The 15,042-nt window shown below is 31.9% G+C and overlaps 2 protein-coding genes across 5 annotated transcripts; both read right to left on the reverse strand.

Annotated features, from left to right (window-relative positions):
• Positions 1 to 876: 876 nt before the first annotated feature.
• Positions 877 to 3,050, reverse strand: LOC106779474. The gene is made up of 3 exons (XM_014667588.2): positions 2,761 to 3,050; positions 2,016 to 2,510; positions 877 to 1,681 (listed from the first exon to the last, which is right to left on the reverse strand). The coding sequence occupies exons 1-3, from the start codon at positions 2,846 to 2,848 to the stop codon at positions 1,161 to 1,163; spliced, it is 1,104 nt and encodes a 367-aa protein (XP_014523074.1). The 5' UTR covers positions 2,849 to 3,050; the 3' UTR covers positions 877 to 1,160.
• Positions 3,051 to 6,301: 3,251 nt separating this feature from the next.
• LOC106779004 (protein OBERON 4) lies at positions 6,302 to 11,694 on the reverse strand. Of its 4 annotated transcripts, none has more exons than XM_022777109.1 (3): positions 8,264 to 11,694; positions 6,955 to 7,548; positions 6,302 to 6,508 (listed from the first exon to the last, which is right to left on the reverse strand). In XM_022777109.1, exons 1-2 carry the CDS (start codon positions 11,280 to 11,282, stop codon positions 6,989 to 6,991), a joined length of 3,579 nt encoding a protein of 1,192 aa, XP_022632830.1. In that variant the 5' UTR covers positions 11,283 to 11,694; the 3' UTR covers positions 6,302 to 6,508; positions 6,955 to 6,988. The 4 variants fall into 4 exon arrangements, with proteins under 4 accessions (XP_022632830.1, XP_022632821.1, XP_022632826.1 ...); XM_022777100.1 differs by having other exon boundaries at positions 6,302 to 6,516; XM_022777105.1 differs by having other exon boundaries at positions 6,302 to 6,555.
• Positions 11,695 to 15,042: the final 3,348 nt, after the last annotated feature.

Raw genomic sequence — 15,042 nt, forward strand, 5'->3', positions numbered from 1 at the left:
TGATGTTAACTCAATCATCACCTTTTTTTTTTATGTTAGCTCTTGATCAACTCTCACACATCATAAACCTTAAACCAGATGGATTTTCTTAGCAGTGACAGAGAAACCTGATATAGACCTCACTGTGCACTTCATGGTGACAGATTCCACATGCAATTCTACTTTTTTGTTCTTCTTTAATTAGCTGAACATGGGGAATGACATATAAATACATGGATTCATTTATCTATTCATATATTCATTTGACTGTATCTAAACTATTCAAGAATATGAGATGTCTTTCTTGGATCCAACTTTGTGTTTCTTTGATCACATGCTTGGTCACAAGTACGCATTTAAGATCTTTCCGTACTTCCTTTACGATGAGTCTTATGTTTTGTGAAGTGTGCATACAATAAAATATTTGTAGCACTGGTGTTTGATGCTAATGCCATGTTATTGATGCCTTAGCACATGCATCTGCGATCCCATTTTATAGTTTAGGAATGCATGAAAGGAAAAATTATAGTTGTTGTGCTGTGTTCATATTACAAAATGAAACACCCCAATAGCAATTAGCATCTAAAGTGTTACCAGAAATCATAATGTCATGTTATGATTGAGAGTTGAGGGGGTTCATTCTTATTTTTGAGGTGGAAATGTGCAGGTAAATATTCAAAGAGAACGTTGTACATCCATGTATTCTTAGCTAAGTTACTGAACAAATGAATGCCGAACTAGGAAGTTTTGAATCAACTGTTGTAATATAAATTCTGGCTTTGATTAAAAATAAGGGACACATTTGCATGAATACTTTGTCAAAAAGACTTTCGATACAGGAACCATAGTGTATTCATTTAAACAAAATGAGTCTAATGTACATAAGAAATTGATATCACATCCGACACAAGAGATAATAAGTTTATAGATCAACTTGATGTGAGTTACATTTCCAACACAAAGCTATGCAACTGATCAGATGCAAGTATCCTATTTGAGGAAATACAAACTCCAAAACATTATTTTATCAAGGTTTGTGGTGAACATAGAAATTGATCTCATTCACTTGTATTACAGGAAGAAAAGGAAGGGACAAATTCAGTCGCAAGACTGGTACAATATTTTTCATCTCCACATACAATGCAAAATCTAAAAATTACTATGTTTGGCAGAAAGAGTGCTTAGGCAACAGGAGACACTATAACTTGATCAATAACAGGGCCACAAAGAGATCCATAGTCGTGAATTCTTGTATGGTAGAAAGAGCTGTAGAATGTTATTCGAGTTCTGTTTTCAATTGCTCTGAACTTGAAGCTCACAGTCTTGAATTTTCCTTTTCCTTCCGATTTGAAGGGAACTTTGAGGGTATCTTTTGCTGCAAATGCTTCAACCATCATCGATCCGTGACAAGCATTTTTGGCGTCTCCAACTGTGAACTTCATGTTGTAGACTTTGTTGGGAACTGTTCTGAGAATTTGGGCAATGGCACTTTCCCTGCCTGCAATAAGCTCTATTGCTCCATGTCCAAGTGGGACACTAAAATGCTTTGAATCTATGAACTTCACGGCTTTGATGGATTCAATTATCCAACCAGGTAGTGGAGACACAAGATCTTCTTGTTTGGGAGGTAGCAGAACACCGTTTGAAGTGTTGAAAATAGGGAATGGACCCTCCTCAAAGCCACTATTTTTAACCAAATTATCTGCAACACACCAAATTGTAGGTAATCTTATTAGATACCCCAATAGCCAAAACCAACTCCCAAATAAAGAACATTGACAAATTAAAAATTATATCAATTTTTTTATGCATCAAACTTTGGTTTCATCGAGGAGGAAGTTCACTGGAAAGACACAATACTAATGAGATGAGTCCACTCGACACAACTCTCTACCCAAAATCTTAAAACAATGAATTAATGAGTCTTTCACTTTTATATAATATTTCATTGTCATTTCTATTTAATATGGAATTTGGACTTACACTTGAATTCTTCACAACCAATATCATATACGTAATGCGGTACGTTTGATTACCTCTTGTAGGCTTTGGAGGGTTGAACTGAGCAATAGCAACAGCATCCAACAGTGGACCACATGAAGGATCTTCTTGAATTCCAGGGTTATGGAAAATCACTTTTGCAACAGAAGAAATGGACTTGAATCCCCAAGCAATAACATCACCATTGAGGCTATAAAGGGTCTGCAAAGGAACATCTCCAGAGTGTGGAGGCACTGAGATCCTTAACATCTCATCTTGAGCACAAGTCCTTGAGGCTCCTACAATTAGAGCATACCATTTCCCAGGCTTAACCCTCACAGTTTGTGAGATTGAAGCCTCATTTCCAAGCCTCACAGCATGCACTCCATCACTAACTGGGAAGTACATGCCTCCAGGTTGTGGCCCTCCTGACACATACTCAACATGACCATTGATCTCCCATTTTGGAAGAGCATATTTCCCAATGAGTCTACTTTTCTTGAGGTATCTGGGGTCTGGTTTCTCCTCAAAGTTACCATTCTGCAAGTAAACTATCAGAAAACAGAAAAACCAGCACAAAATGTTAGTATATGTGAAAACTATAACATATGTTATATGTTAAGAAGTAAATTTTAAACCTAACTCAACCCTACAAAACTTACTTTTAAGGTTTGTACTTACTTATATATTCTAAATTGGTTTTATTTCTAGTCTGTACAAAACTTCTAACAACATGTGTTAGGTATCAGAATCAAAGTAGAGTTGCACATATGATACAGTTTTGTAATCAGATAGCATTACCTTCTGGTGATCTGTGTTGAACTGCTGCAAAGGCTGAAGCAGCACATAGTATGGCAACAGAAAGTGTGAATATGAATGTCACTGACATTCTCAGCACCTAAACAAGCAAATGTGACTGTGCAAGAAGTGGTGTTGGTAAGGAAGAGAAGAGTTTCAGTGTGCAAGATCAGAAGATGGAACTCTACTCCCTTTTATGGTGTAACAACAGAGCATACATTGCTAACAATTCGCCACTTTTCATGCTTTTTCAATCTGTGCAGTGAGTTGCAAGTTTGTTTTGTCATATAAAATAGAAGCTTAATCAAGTTTTGAAGACACTCCTAATTTTCAATATTTTCTATTAATTTAATTCCCTGTTAAATTTTCCTACTTTATTGAATACTTAAATTTTTATATTTTGCAATTAAACTTTTATTAATTAATTTTTCTTTTGTTAACTGGGTAACATGGTTGATTTCTTACTCGATCATATTGTTTATATATATATATCTACATATTAAGAAATTTTGCATGTGGTTAATAGAAGAATGGTAGTGCAGTTAATGTAACAAAGATTATTTTTATTGAAAATGTGTTGAATAAAGAAGTAATCACATTGATTTCTGTTTTTATTATAATAGATAATCATGACACTTAATTAATGAAAAAAATTAAACATTAAATACTCGATTGAAAAATATACATATTTTTAGTATTGTTAATCAACCATAAAAAGCAAATAATAACTCAATTTACTCAAATTTACAAATAAGTCGAAATTTAATTAAACCAAAAAATTGAAGAAGATGCCAATGGAATGTAGTTAAAATTGGATTTGAAAGTGTGTCAAAAAAGTAAAAAAAAAATAAAAAAAAACATTTAGCAAACTTTATTAAATGTTTTAATTACTGAAACAAGTACTAAGAAATTTTATTTATGTAATAATTTTATTTTCATGACCAACCACTCTAGTATGTTAATAATATATTAAAAATGCTAACACGGGCATTCTAGTAGTCCTCTGAATAATTCGGAATTTTTTAATAATATTTTTGTTTATTAAATAAAATATTCAAAATCTTTATACAGTTCAATATTACTTTAATATACTTGGTTTAATTTAGTATTTTTTTTTTAAATTTTGAAGAGAGTAATATACGAATATAAATATAATATGACACTAAGATGAAGTGGGATTAATCTTATTATTATAGATGGTATTTAAGCTTATTATTATTTTTAAAATGTTAAACGAGTAAAAAAAATTGTATTAAAACTATGATATTAATTTAATCGTTGACTTTTCAAACCTAGTTTTTCTCCGTAACTCCTGCTACTGGCATCTGGTTTGGCCCTAAGAATTAGTTTTTTTAATCATAGCAAATTAAGGTACCACGGCACCACCACATGCATCTCTTATTAATTAATTAAGGTAATTTTAAATTATATTAATTAATTAAATGCTACTTTTATTTCATAAAAAAAGCTACTTTTATTTAATATTATCTCATATAAAATCCAATGATTAGAAATATATTTTTACCATTTTTACTTTTGTATTATCATATAAATATAATGTTTTTATTTTAATATCGTATAGTGCCATTTCTTTCCACTGAAAGACAATTCTCATGCATTTTTAAAATAATATCCTTAAGTTATTATTTAGATGAGTGTTCTTAAATTGTGTTTAAAAGCCAGTTATTTTTTATATATAGTAGTTCAGAGAAAGACTAACACAGACAACCTATTAATAAATAATAAATAATATATTACATCTAAATATACATAAAAATTAAGTTATATATATAGTAAAGAAGAAAAATAGAGGCAAAAAGGTCTTGATATTCAAATTTTTAAAATAAATGTATAAGATAATTCTGAAAAATGTCATGAACACTTTTTTTTCACATATTTTATATTTTCTATTTATTAAATTTATTTTAAAAAATCAATAACTTATCCTTCTCCATCTCTGTTTAGTAAAAAAAAAGTTTTATAAATATTTTAATTAAAAAAGTGGTTTAAAAAAATTGTATTATCTCCTTCTCATAAATAATTTAATTAATGACACTCGTGAATATTAATTAATTTTTGCAGCAAAGTCCGAGTTTGGCAGAGGGAGAAGGTGGCCTCTCACGAAACCTCTGTCTTCTGTTTATACCATTCATTTTATATTATTTTTGCTTGTAATTATTAAGAAGACAAATAAAATTATTCCTTCTTTTTTAAAATTATGGGGAATTATGAAAAGAAATATTGCTTTTGTCCATGTTAATTTCATTATGAACAACATTTTACAATGAAAAGTATCTTATCATAACTCATCTATACTCGTATTTGTTGAAAAATGTATTCGTAATTTAAAATTAAAATAATTAAGATATATGTATTTGTTTTTTTCAATTCCATATGGATTTAGAATATGATAATTGTCATCAATTAAAGTATTTTAAATTCAAATAAAAAAAATATTTTAAAAGGCATTATCATTATTTAATTACTTTTTAAAATGATAATTATATTTTTATTGTACTGATATATGTTCATAGTTTTTAAACAATTTTTTAATCTAACTATTATGTCAATTTTCAACTCTTACAAAGTACAATCATTTTTTTTGCCATCTGTATTTTAACTAAAATATTAAATCCTTTATCTGAAACATCCATAAGTTCAATTGATTCAACCCGTAAACTTATTTTCCTCAAAATTTACCTATTACAGTACTTTTTCACACAAAATTAGAATATCTGAATATAATTATGAAATATATGTTAATATGTACATTAAATTGAGTGCTATAATTATAAAAATAATAAATATTTTCGCTTTTACCATATTCAATAGTCCTTAAGAGTCAAATTAAATCTAATTTAAATATTATTTTGTTTTAAAATTAATCATTATATATTTAAAATATTATTTATTTTTAAACATATGTTTATTATAGTTGTGAAATAAGATAAAATTATTGAGTGTGATAGAAATAATTTTAGTAAACCCTAAAATTCTTGTCCACAAACTTAACATCTAGTGTGGACGGTTGCGTGGAGAAGGTTAATATAAGAAACTTTTATTTCATTCTTTGGTCTTCTTTTGTGGACTTTGTTGTATTTTAGTTGGGGAAATCTTTCATTCTAAAAACCAAAGAGAAATATCTCAAGTTTTTGAAAAGTTTGTGACCCTTCTTTTGCATTTACAGGGACAAATTGTATCTTTAATATCACACTTAAAATATTATTACTGTAATATTCATTTAAAAATATAAATAAATAAAATAATTGCAAATAAGCTTATTTAAATAGATGTTTTTCAACAACTACTGCGTTTTGTCAACCGGAAAATCTTATAAAGCAATTGAATCTGTCGAAAGATAAAAACAAAGTAGCAGATTTCTTTATTTTGGGCAAATGACCCAAAAAAAAGAGGTCAATGGTTTAGTATATTATCTGTTCTTTAGCAGCCCAGAAGTTTCCACAGAATATATAAAACTTGTATTAAATTTAGACCATTTCACCCTTTTCTCCATTTAACTTTATGCTAAGATAGAATCCATAGCTTAATTTAAATTTCACATTTTTATTCACGGTCAATCCAATATAATTGACACTATATCTCAAACAGGATTGCCGGCTGGGACGATGATACAAACCTGTTTGAATTACACTTCCAATAAATAAATAAATAAACTCCAAAAAACACTTATTTTCCAAAGAAGTACCTGTCTGCCGATTAAGCACTGAATTTTCTCAGGTTAAGAAAAGACCTGCGCAACTACCATGAACATGAAACATCAGAAAGGGATGTTTTGCCCTGGGGAAGGGATAAACATGAAATCATCATTTGACTAGTTACAACATTAATGAAGTGATGAGTACATTGAAGGTACAATAGTCACCAATGTTATAATTTCATAATCTCGTTTGCTGACACTCAGTATAAAAGAGCCTGTACAGCAAACCCGTCTACATCATGCTAGACATTGTTGTAAGTGCATTTGGATGATAATCTATTTAACTTGCTTTCATAACTGATATTGTTTCATAAGACTAATAACTGCTGTGATGACTCTACAGGTTTTGGTTAGCAGCTTAAAAACAAAATGGACTACAACAACAAATAGATACAACTAAGGATCAGGACTAAAGTAGCTCACACAAATATGGTGGCATCAGAACCTACAAATTTCAGGATGGGGCATAATACATTTACCTGAAAGTACTACTCTAGATTTTTTTTTATCTGATCACATGGCAAGGCTCATTTTAGTAGCTTCCATTTTGGATAACAGATCTTTAATGTCTGTCTCCATTCTCCTTTTCATGTTTAAATACTCCAGATGTGCCCTCTCTAATGCTTGGGCTTCTTCAAATTTTTGTTTACGAATTTCATCAGTCTCACTCAATCGCAACTTGGCAATTCGATTGGCATATTCTTCCTCAATTTTCTCATTCTTTGCAAGGGCAATGCGCTTCAACCCTTCAGCTTCTCTTCTAGCATCATCAGCACGTGATTGAAACATTTTAGCCTCTGCCTGTTTAATTTTTACTACACTCTCCAATTCGTCAAAACAGTAGTCCTTCTGGATGCTACTCATCTGTAACTCTTGCGCAAGTGTTCTTTTATCATTCTGGTCAAAGGTAGGAAGGATATTCACAGGCCTTTCTAACAGAGGTGGCTTTTCCGAATAAATAGATTTCATCCAAGCTGCTGCTTCCTGGCTAGGCCCTGCTACTCCATTGTTTTCTTTAATCTGCTCCTTCCCAGGAAAGTTTGCTGTCATGGCTAATTTGGAAGAATCACCATCTGCAATGACCATATCACATTTAAATACACGCCCTTACAGTTCACCTTTAACAAAAACTAGTTACGCAAAACCTCAAAAGAAAATCAATGCTCAACAAAATAAAACTTAGGAAATAGCATGACCCAATATCTGTAATATCTTATCTTAAATTATGCACAGATCTCATATCTATAACACCATCACATTTTCCCTGGTTTTACAATCAGTACAAAATGATTTCCGCAAATTCCAAACATACCAGGTTAAACAGCATCACTTGCTGCAGCAAAAATAAACTACTCGTACTTAGAATCTTTTACTCGTACATAATATTTTCATCACTGTCATCCGATAGAAAGGATGACTTTCAGTAACAATAAATATTTCATTCAATAATGCAAAGAAAGTAATGCTTCATATTATTTATCCTAGTTTTAATTATTATAGAAATTGGAGTACGGGTGACAAGTCCCATTGATTCGAAAAACTTAACACAAACAATTCGGAACAAAGTCTGGAAAGTCTGGGTGTCTTGATTCACGTGTAATCAATATCAGATTTTCTAAATTACTACTAGTTAACTGCAAGTTAGCACAAGCAGTTCACTCATCAAATAATTTTTCCATGTACATGAATGAGAGCTTAATGCAAACATTTTACTTACAGCAAAATTTAGCCTACAGAAATAAAACAGAATAGACAAGTGTGTAATCGTGGAAAAAAATTGTTTCTTACCCGAAAGGAAAGACATGATGTGCCTCAAAACCTCAGGAAGATTAGACTTATTTGCTAGCCTCGGCAGCATTTGCTCTGCAATTTCATGCAACTGTCTCCCTCTCATATCCTTGCTGGCAGAAAATATTCTCTTCACATATTCAAGCTCTCTGCAAAGGGCTTCAACAGACCATTCTTTTGCAAAATTATGAAACACCTCCTTGACAAAGCCAAACATCTCAGAAGGATGGTCACAAGCAATGCAGTGAAACTGCATTTCAGCCATCCCTTTTGTCCCATGCCCATTTCTAATATAAGATTCCCGTAATCCACAGTCAGTATGGCACCAATGAAGGCAAACATCACATCCCACCCAGCTACATGTATTTGAGGCATTGTCAAACTTAGAACACACAAGGCACATACATTCCCTGCAAAAACCATTCTTCTGCGCACAAACCTTGCAATCACATTCATCTACAGGTAACTGACTTCGACATGAAATATTCTTACACCTCGAGTTCAGAAAAATTTGAGCCAACTCAGAAGACGAAATGCTGCTGTCTATGTGGAGGAAATGAGTTAAACCAGTTTTCAAAGCAACCAAAATTTCCAGTTGCACTCGATGGCACTTCAATAGAACATCCAAGATTACATCAGACCTGTTCTGAAGAACTTTTTGGAAAGCAAGTATCTGCCCGTGCTTATCAGCATTGAGCATGATTTCACGAATACCCTCCTTCAGACATGCTATGGACTGTCCTGTCATTTCATGAAATTTTCTGGACATTGCATGAACAGGTTCAGAAACAATTCTTGCAATGATTGTCTCAACAAAATCAGCTCCACCCATCGTAAGTTGTTCTTGTTCCTTCTGGCTGGTAGTTCGATACAGACTACCACTACTCCTGTCTCTAACCTCCCTCTTTTTCTCAAAGCTGTAATTTGATCCAATATCATGAGACCCAACACTCTGTGGCGGAGATCTAACATCATCATGGCGTCTTGACTGCCCTGAAAACTGCCTATGAAAGCTCAATTGCCTATCAAGTCCACCCGCAACTTTTGAACTTCCTTCTAGAACTCTGGAGTGTTGACCCTTCACAGCTTGACTGTCTAAAACACCCCATGATGCCTGAGACTGGAAAAGGGAGCCATTTCCATTAACCGAGGTTCTTTGACCAAACGGAACTTCTTTCTGTTTGGGATCACTCTGAGACTGACCTTGCCAACACCCCTGGGAAACTTGATCTATTCCCTGGAACAAAGGGCGACTGCCAACTGACTGTTCATAGTCCACTGAGTTCTTTGTCAACGAACAGCTTGGATTATGATAAAATGATTGGGAACCTGAAAGGGACATTGATGCAGGAAAACCATCCGAGTTGGTGCAAAATGTATTACTTAAAGACTGCACACTCCGTGCTTGAGAGGGGGATCCAGGGGCTTGTGATGTTGTTTCATGAGTTCCAGTCTCATGAGCACCAATAGGTAACAAAACATTTGGCAAGCTAAGAGTAAGATCAAGCTGCTCCAAGTCATACTTCTGCTTGTTGAGAACCGAGTGGTCCACTTTCTCCACTTTCCTAACAGGAGATCTGGAGAACAACTCAAATCCCCTTGTGCTTGGACCTTCTATAACATCAACAGAACACGTTGGGAGGTCCATCGATCCTCTCTCCATCCACAAGCCATCATCTGAAGAATGAGCAACATCAGTAGGAGGTGCAAGTGCAACAGAAATTCCTTTCCCCTTATCCTTGACATTGTTGGCCACACCCTCCATCGTCACTTCTCTGTCCACTTCCTTGGGGACTTCATTTTCTGTTGACACTCCGTCATTTAACTCGGGTTTGACAACATTCGTGCCGGTTCCGAGATCTACACCCTTGTCATCTTTAGACTCGTCTTCATTCAACACCAGCTTCTCCTTCTCCACATCCCCACCCCTCTTTGTTTCCTCCTCGTACCCAGCACCGACATCCAAACACTGCTCTGTTTTATCGTCATCACCATTCCCCACAGAACCAAGTTCAGTTTCAGCAACAGCCATTTTCTCAGTCGGATCATCCTGGACATCCGGCATCTCATCAGCCTCTTTCTCTGCATCCTTAACCTCAAAACCAACCTCCTCGTTAGGTTTCACCTCTTCCTTAGTAGACAACTCGTGTCTCTCATCCATCAAAGCATCAGTGTCATCATCATTGGGGTGACATTCATTTTTCTGAACTTGCCTCTCATCAGTCTCCAAAGTAACAGATGGGGGCAAGTCTTCACTCGCAGGAGCAACCATTTCCGTTTGGGGCTCAGGTTCAAGCTCCCCTTCTTCCATCTCACTACTACTCCCACTCTGAACCTGCTGCAATAACTCCTCTTCAGCTTTCTTCACCTCAACACTTTTGGACTGCTCGCTCTCCGAAACAGAATCCTTAGACCAAGTGGGAGACTTAGACTTAGACTTGTTGAAATTACCCTCTCTGAAGGGTCTGGGAGAAGAAGATCTCTTCTTAGATTGCTCGCTCTCCGAAACAGAATCCTTGGACCAAGACGGAGACTTCACATCCCTCAAACCCTTGGGCGAACGCACCACCCTCTCCCTTTCATCCAAATCCTTCAACCCTCTCCGCCAAGACGACACACTCCCCTCCCTACGCGACCGCTCCCTCTCCGACCGAAAACCCTTCGGAAACTGATCCCTCCGCGACCCACCGCTGCAGAAACTCTCCGACCGGTGCATCAAACTCCGATCACTCTCTCTATACCGATCGAACCCTTTCCTCCGATCAAATCCCTCGAAATCGTGCTCAGATCGCTTCCGAACCACCCTCAAACCCTCCCGGTCCTCTTCAACTGTCCGATCCCTCTCGTACCGGGACGACGAAGATGAGACCAAACCCTTGCGCGCATTATCGGGCTTGTAATAGAAACTCCGCTGCGCCGACGAAAACGAACGGTTGAGATTACCGGAATCCTTGCAACCATTGCTATTCTTCTCGCCGCCGTACGAGTGAAGATCATCGCTCGACCTCAATCTCTTCATATTCAAAAAATCACCAAAACGCAGTCTAAAATCGCCGTCGTTTATCTCAACCAGGTGAATCTGAATAACTCCAACAAGGTTCGTCCCAGACTCATGGAGCAGTGATAGCAACAACAACAACAACTAGGGTTTCGGAAACCCTAGTTCGACAGAGAACGGAACAGGGAAGGTGCTTACAAGGAAAACAAGAAGAAAAATTAAAAATAAGTGCAGTGGATGGAGCAAGTTACCGGTGAAGATATTCAGGCGAACGGTGGCGGTGCGGCGATGTTAAATAATAGAGAAGAGAATGGGAAAAAGGAAAGAAACGAAAAAAGTGAAGGTTTTATCTCAGTCAACGCAGTTTAACTATAGAAGAGAGAGAAGAAGAAAAAGAAGAAGGAGTTAGACTTCCATACGCAAAGTGCGCACAACGCACTCCTAATGCTTGGAGATGTGGGAAAGCGAAATGGAACAAGGAGGGGCGCACTGCGCATATCCAGCGCATTTTAGTGGTATTATAAAATTAGGAAGACACTTGACTTGTTTGTACTTTGTACTGTTATGGTTGGGGTGATTTGAATTCCGTGTGGTGGATTCACCAATTCTGTGTGTTTCCTGTTCCTGCACCGTTCGTTGTCTGACACGTGTTACCCTCATGTCTTTCATTTCATATTCAATCAAAACAATAATGTCATGAATAAGAGCAGTTGATGCATGCAGTAGTTGTTAAATCAAACTCAATTTAGTTGAATTTAATAAAGAAAATTTTGTTTAATTTTGTTATACACTAATTTGTGACTGTTTTTTTTTATTACAGTGTAGTTTTTCTTATCAATATTATACTAAGACTATGTTATTTTGTTTTGATTTTAGTTTAAAATATATTGAATTAAAATTATGTTATTTTTTATTTCAACTTTTAAAAGTTAAAAAATATAATAATATAATAAAAAATTGTGACATGCCAATATAATAAAGAATGTTTTTTTATAAAAATGATTTTTTGACATACTTAAATATTTTATATTTATTTGACATTATCTTTATTTTTTTTTTAAAAAATTAAAAAAAATTATGTTTTTGAATCATTTTATTCTTATATTATGTGTCAAATAAATATAAAAGTGTATTATGGTATTATTATTCTTTTTTATTAAAAAACAGTATTAAGCTGTAATTTATTAAAAATTAAAATTAAAATTAATTTAAGAAGTGATTCCTTAGAATTAAAAAATTGTATTATTTTATATTGGAAATTGATGTGCAAAAGGTGTAGTTTGCAATTGTGGCTTTTGGAGTAAAAAGTTGGTGAAAGTTGGAAATATAAATATTTTTGACCATAATTGTGTTTGAAAAGCTATGAAGTTGGTGTTTTATAACTTTTCATTTATTAATGGAGTCAAACATAGAAACTAGTTAGGTAGCTAGTAATACACCTCAACCATTTTAAACTCACACAACAAATTATAATTATTATATTTTATAAATATAATTTTATTAGTGTTTATATACAGTGAATTTTGGATAAATAACGAAATTTTAATGACTGTTTTCTTTTCTTTGGAAAGTTTTTTTTTTTTATCATAATATATGTGGAAGTAAGTGTTATAAAATGAGTATTTTTGAATAATATTAATCGTATTTAAAAAATTAATATGTGGTGAGTTTATGTCTTTTATTAAAATAATACTTATTACAAAAATATAATAAGAATATAATAAATAATAATATAAAAGAAATATACAAAAATATAATTTAACTCCTTCACAATACAAAAACCTTAAATTTTGTTTATTAAACTTATGTTTTTTTAACATAAAAATAATGACATACTAATCTAATCATACTAATTGTTTGAAAAAACATTTCAAAGTCAAAAACAGTTAAATATAGATTAAAAGACTAAAGTCCTCACCATAAATGCTGCAATTAAAAGGATGAAAATATTCAAAATTCAAATAGTTATTACTGATAAACATATAAATATATATTTTTTATATGATTTAGCATATTAAATTAATTTTAAGTCTAATAGTTTTTCGTAATTTTTTTATTACAATGATGGTTTTTAATTGCATTTCACCTTTTTTATATAATGTTATTTTAGTTTCACTTTTTTTTTTCTAAAAATAGGTTAATGTAGTTTTATTTCATCCATCTAATATTATAGTATAATAATACGTAATATAAATAATAAATGACATATTTGACTTGTTTAGATTAAATTAAAACCAAATTTAAGCAAAAATGTTACTTATTAATATACATTACTGTAAATTTAGCACAATGTATTATATTGAATATTTTTTAAATAAAACTAAATTAAATGTATTTATAAGATAAAACTGAAAATAAAAATCAAACACAGAAAAAACTATTAAACTTTAATTTTGTAACTATAGCATTTATTTACGAGATTTAAATTATTTAAATTCCTTTGTATATTTTAATTATTTAACTACCAATTCATCATCATTGTTTGATAAAAAGTACTTTTTGTGTAAAAGTTAAAAAAAAAAAACAACATTAATTATACAAGCACCAAGTATTTCCAAAGTTCTAAATGGAGATTTGTCCCAAAAATTTAAATGCAGATTAATATATATAATGTTAGATCAATTTTACTAAATATTATAATTTAGGTTTTACAAATTTTAATGATAATGAAAACTATACTTTTATTTTCATTTTTAGGGTCACTTGAGTTATTCATTAAAAGATTGTTAGATATGTTTATATATTTATGCTATTGTATAAAAAAAAAACTTATATATATATATATATATATATATATATATATATTAATTTTAATATTTTAAGTAAAATTAAAATGATTATTCTATGAATTTTATTTTTAAGTGATTACTTGTGTAAATTTAATTATTTTTTATTTTACCATTTTCAATAACCATTATTTACTCTTAAATAATTATTTATAATAAAAAACCTATAAAATACATAAAAATATTTACACTAAAACTATATAAATTGATTAGTTTTTTCTTAAATAGTATATATATATACATATATACATACATATATATATATATACATATATACATACATATATATATATATATACATACATACATATATATATATATATATATATATATATGAAAACACTAATGTAATTGTGTAATAGCTAAAAAAAAGTAAGAATCGTCAAACTTTCTCAAACAATATTTATTGTATTAATATTAGGAAAAATCTAGATTTTCAAGTTTAGATTACAAAATATTAAAGAAATAATTACAAACAATGTTTTTCAAAATAGATTAAATAAGTTTAGTGAAGTCTCATTGTGTATTTAGTTAACAAGAGTATGCTGATATATATTTTCAATTTTAATTCTTAATAGATGACGTGGACAATGTTTTTATTTTATCATAATGATTAGTTCTCCTAATGAATAATGTGTTTTTTATTTATTAATTTTGTAAATTGTTTTTAGCCAGACATGTTTTTTATTAATTGATTAAAGTGTTGGAGTAAGTAAAAGAAAAGTAAAATTAAAAAGATAATAAAGAGAAAATGGGTCGGAGAATTACTTTAATAGGAATGATAGCGTGAACGTGATAAAAGCTGCCATCATTTGACTCTTGTACATGCTATTGACGTCACATGTTGACACTTATTTATTTGACCATTTTTATTCTCTGTGCCCGGTTTCACTTTATCTTTGCTATACTTGCACTCATATCCACCCTTCGTTTTTACTCAATGATAAGCAATTAAATACACGGTTTAAAAAGATTAATTTGACTTAGTTAATAAT

Source organism: Vigna radiata, chromosome 2 (genome assembly GCF_000741045.1).
Source record: "Vigna radiata var. radiata cultivar VC1973A chromosome 2, Vradiata_ver6, whole genome shotgun sequence".
NCBI lineage: Eukaryota > Viridiplantae > Streptophyta > Magnoliopsida > Fabales > Fabaceae > Vigna > Vigna radiata.

Excerpts from the sequence above, each read along its gene's own strand:
- LOC106779474 (XM_014667588.2), bottom strand. The coding sequence starts at position 2,848 with ATGTCAGTGACATTCATATTCACACTTTCTGTTGCCATACTATGTGCT. Across the intron at positions 2,511-2,760 it reads TCAACACAGATCACCAGAAG|TTTACTTGCAGAATGGTAAC; the intron begins GTAATGCTATCT and ends GTTTTCTGATAG. Across the intron at positions 1,682-2,015 it reads CCCTCCAAAGCCTACAAGAG|ATAATTTGGTTAAAAATAGT; the intron begins GTAATCAAACGT and ends GGTGTGTTGCAG.
- LOC106779004 (XM_022777109.1), bottom strand. The coding sequence starts at position 11,282 with ATGAAGAGATTGAGGTCGAGCGATGATCTTCACTCGTACGGCGGCGAG. Across the intron at positions 7,549-8,263 it reads CATCATGTCTTTCCTTTCGG|ATGGTGATTCTTCCAAATTA; the intron begins GTAAGAAACAAT and ends TGGTCATTGCAG.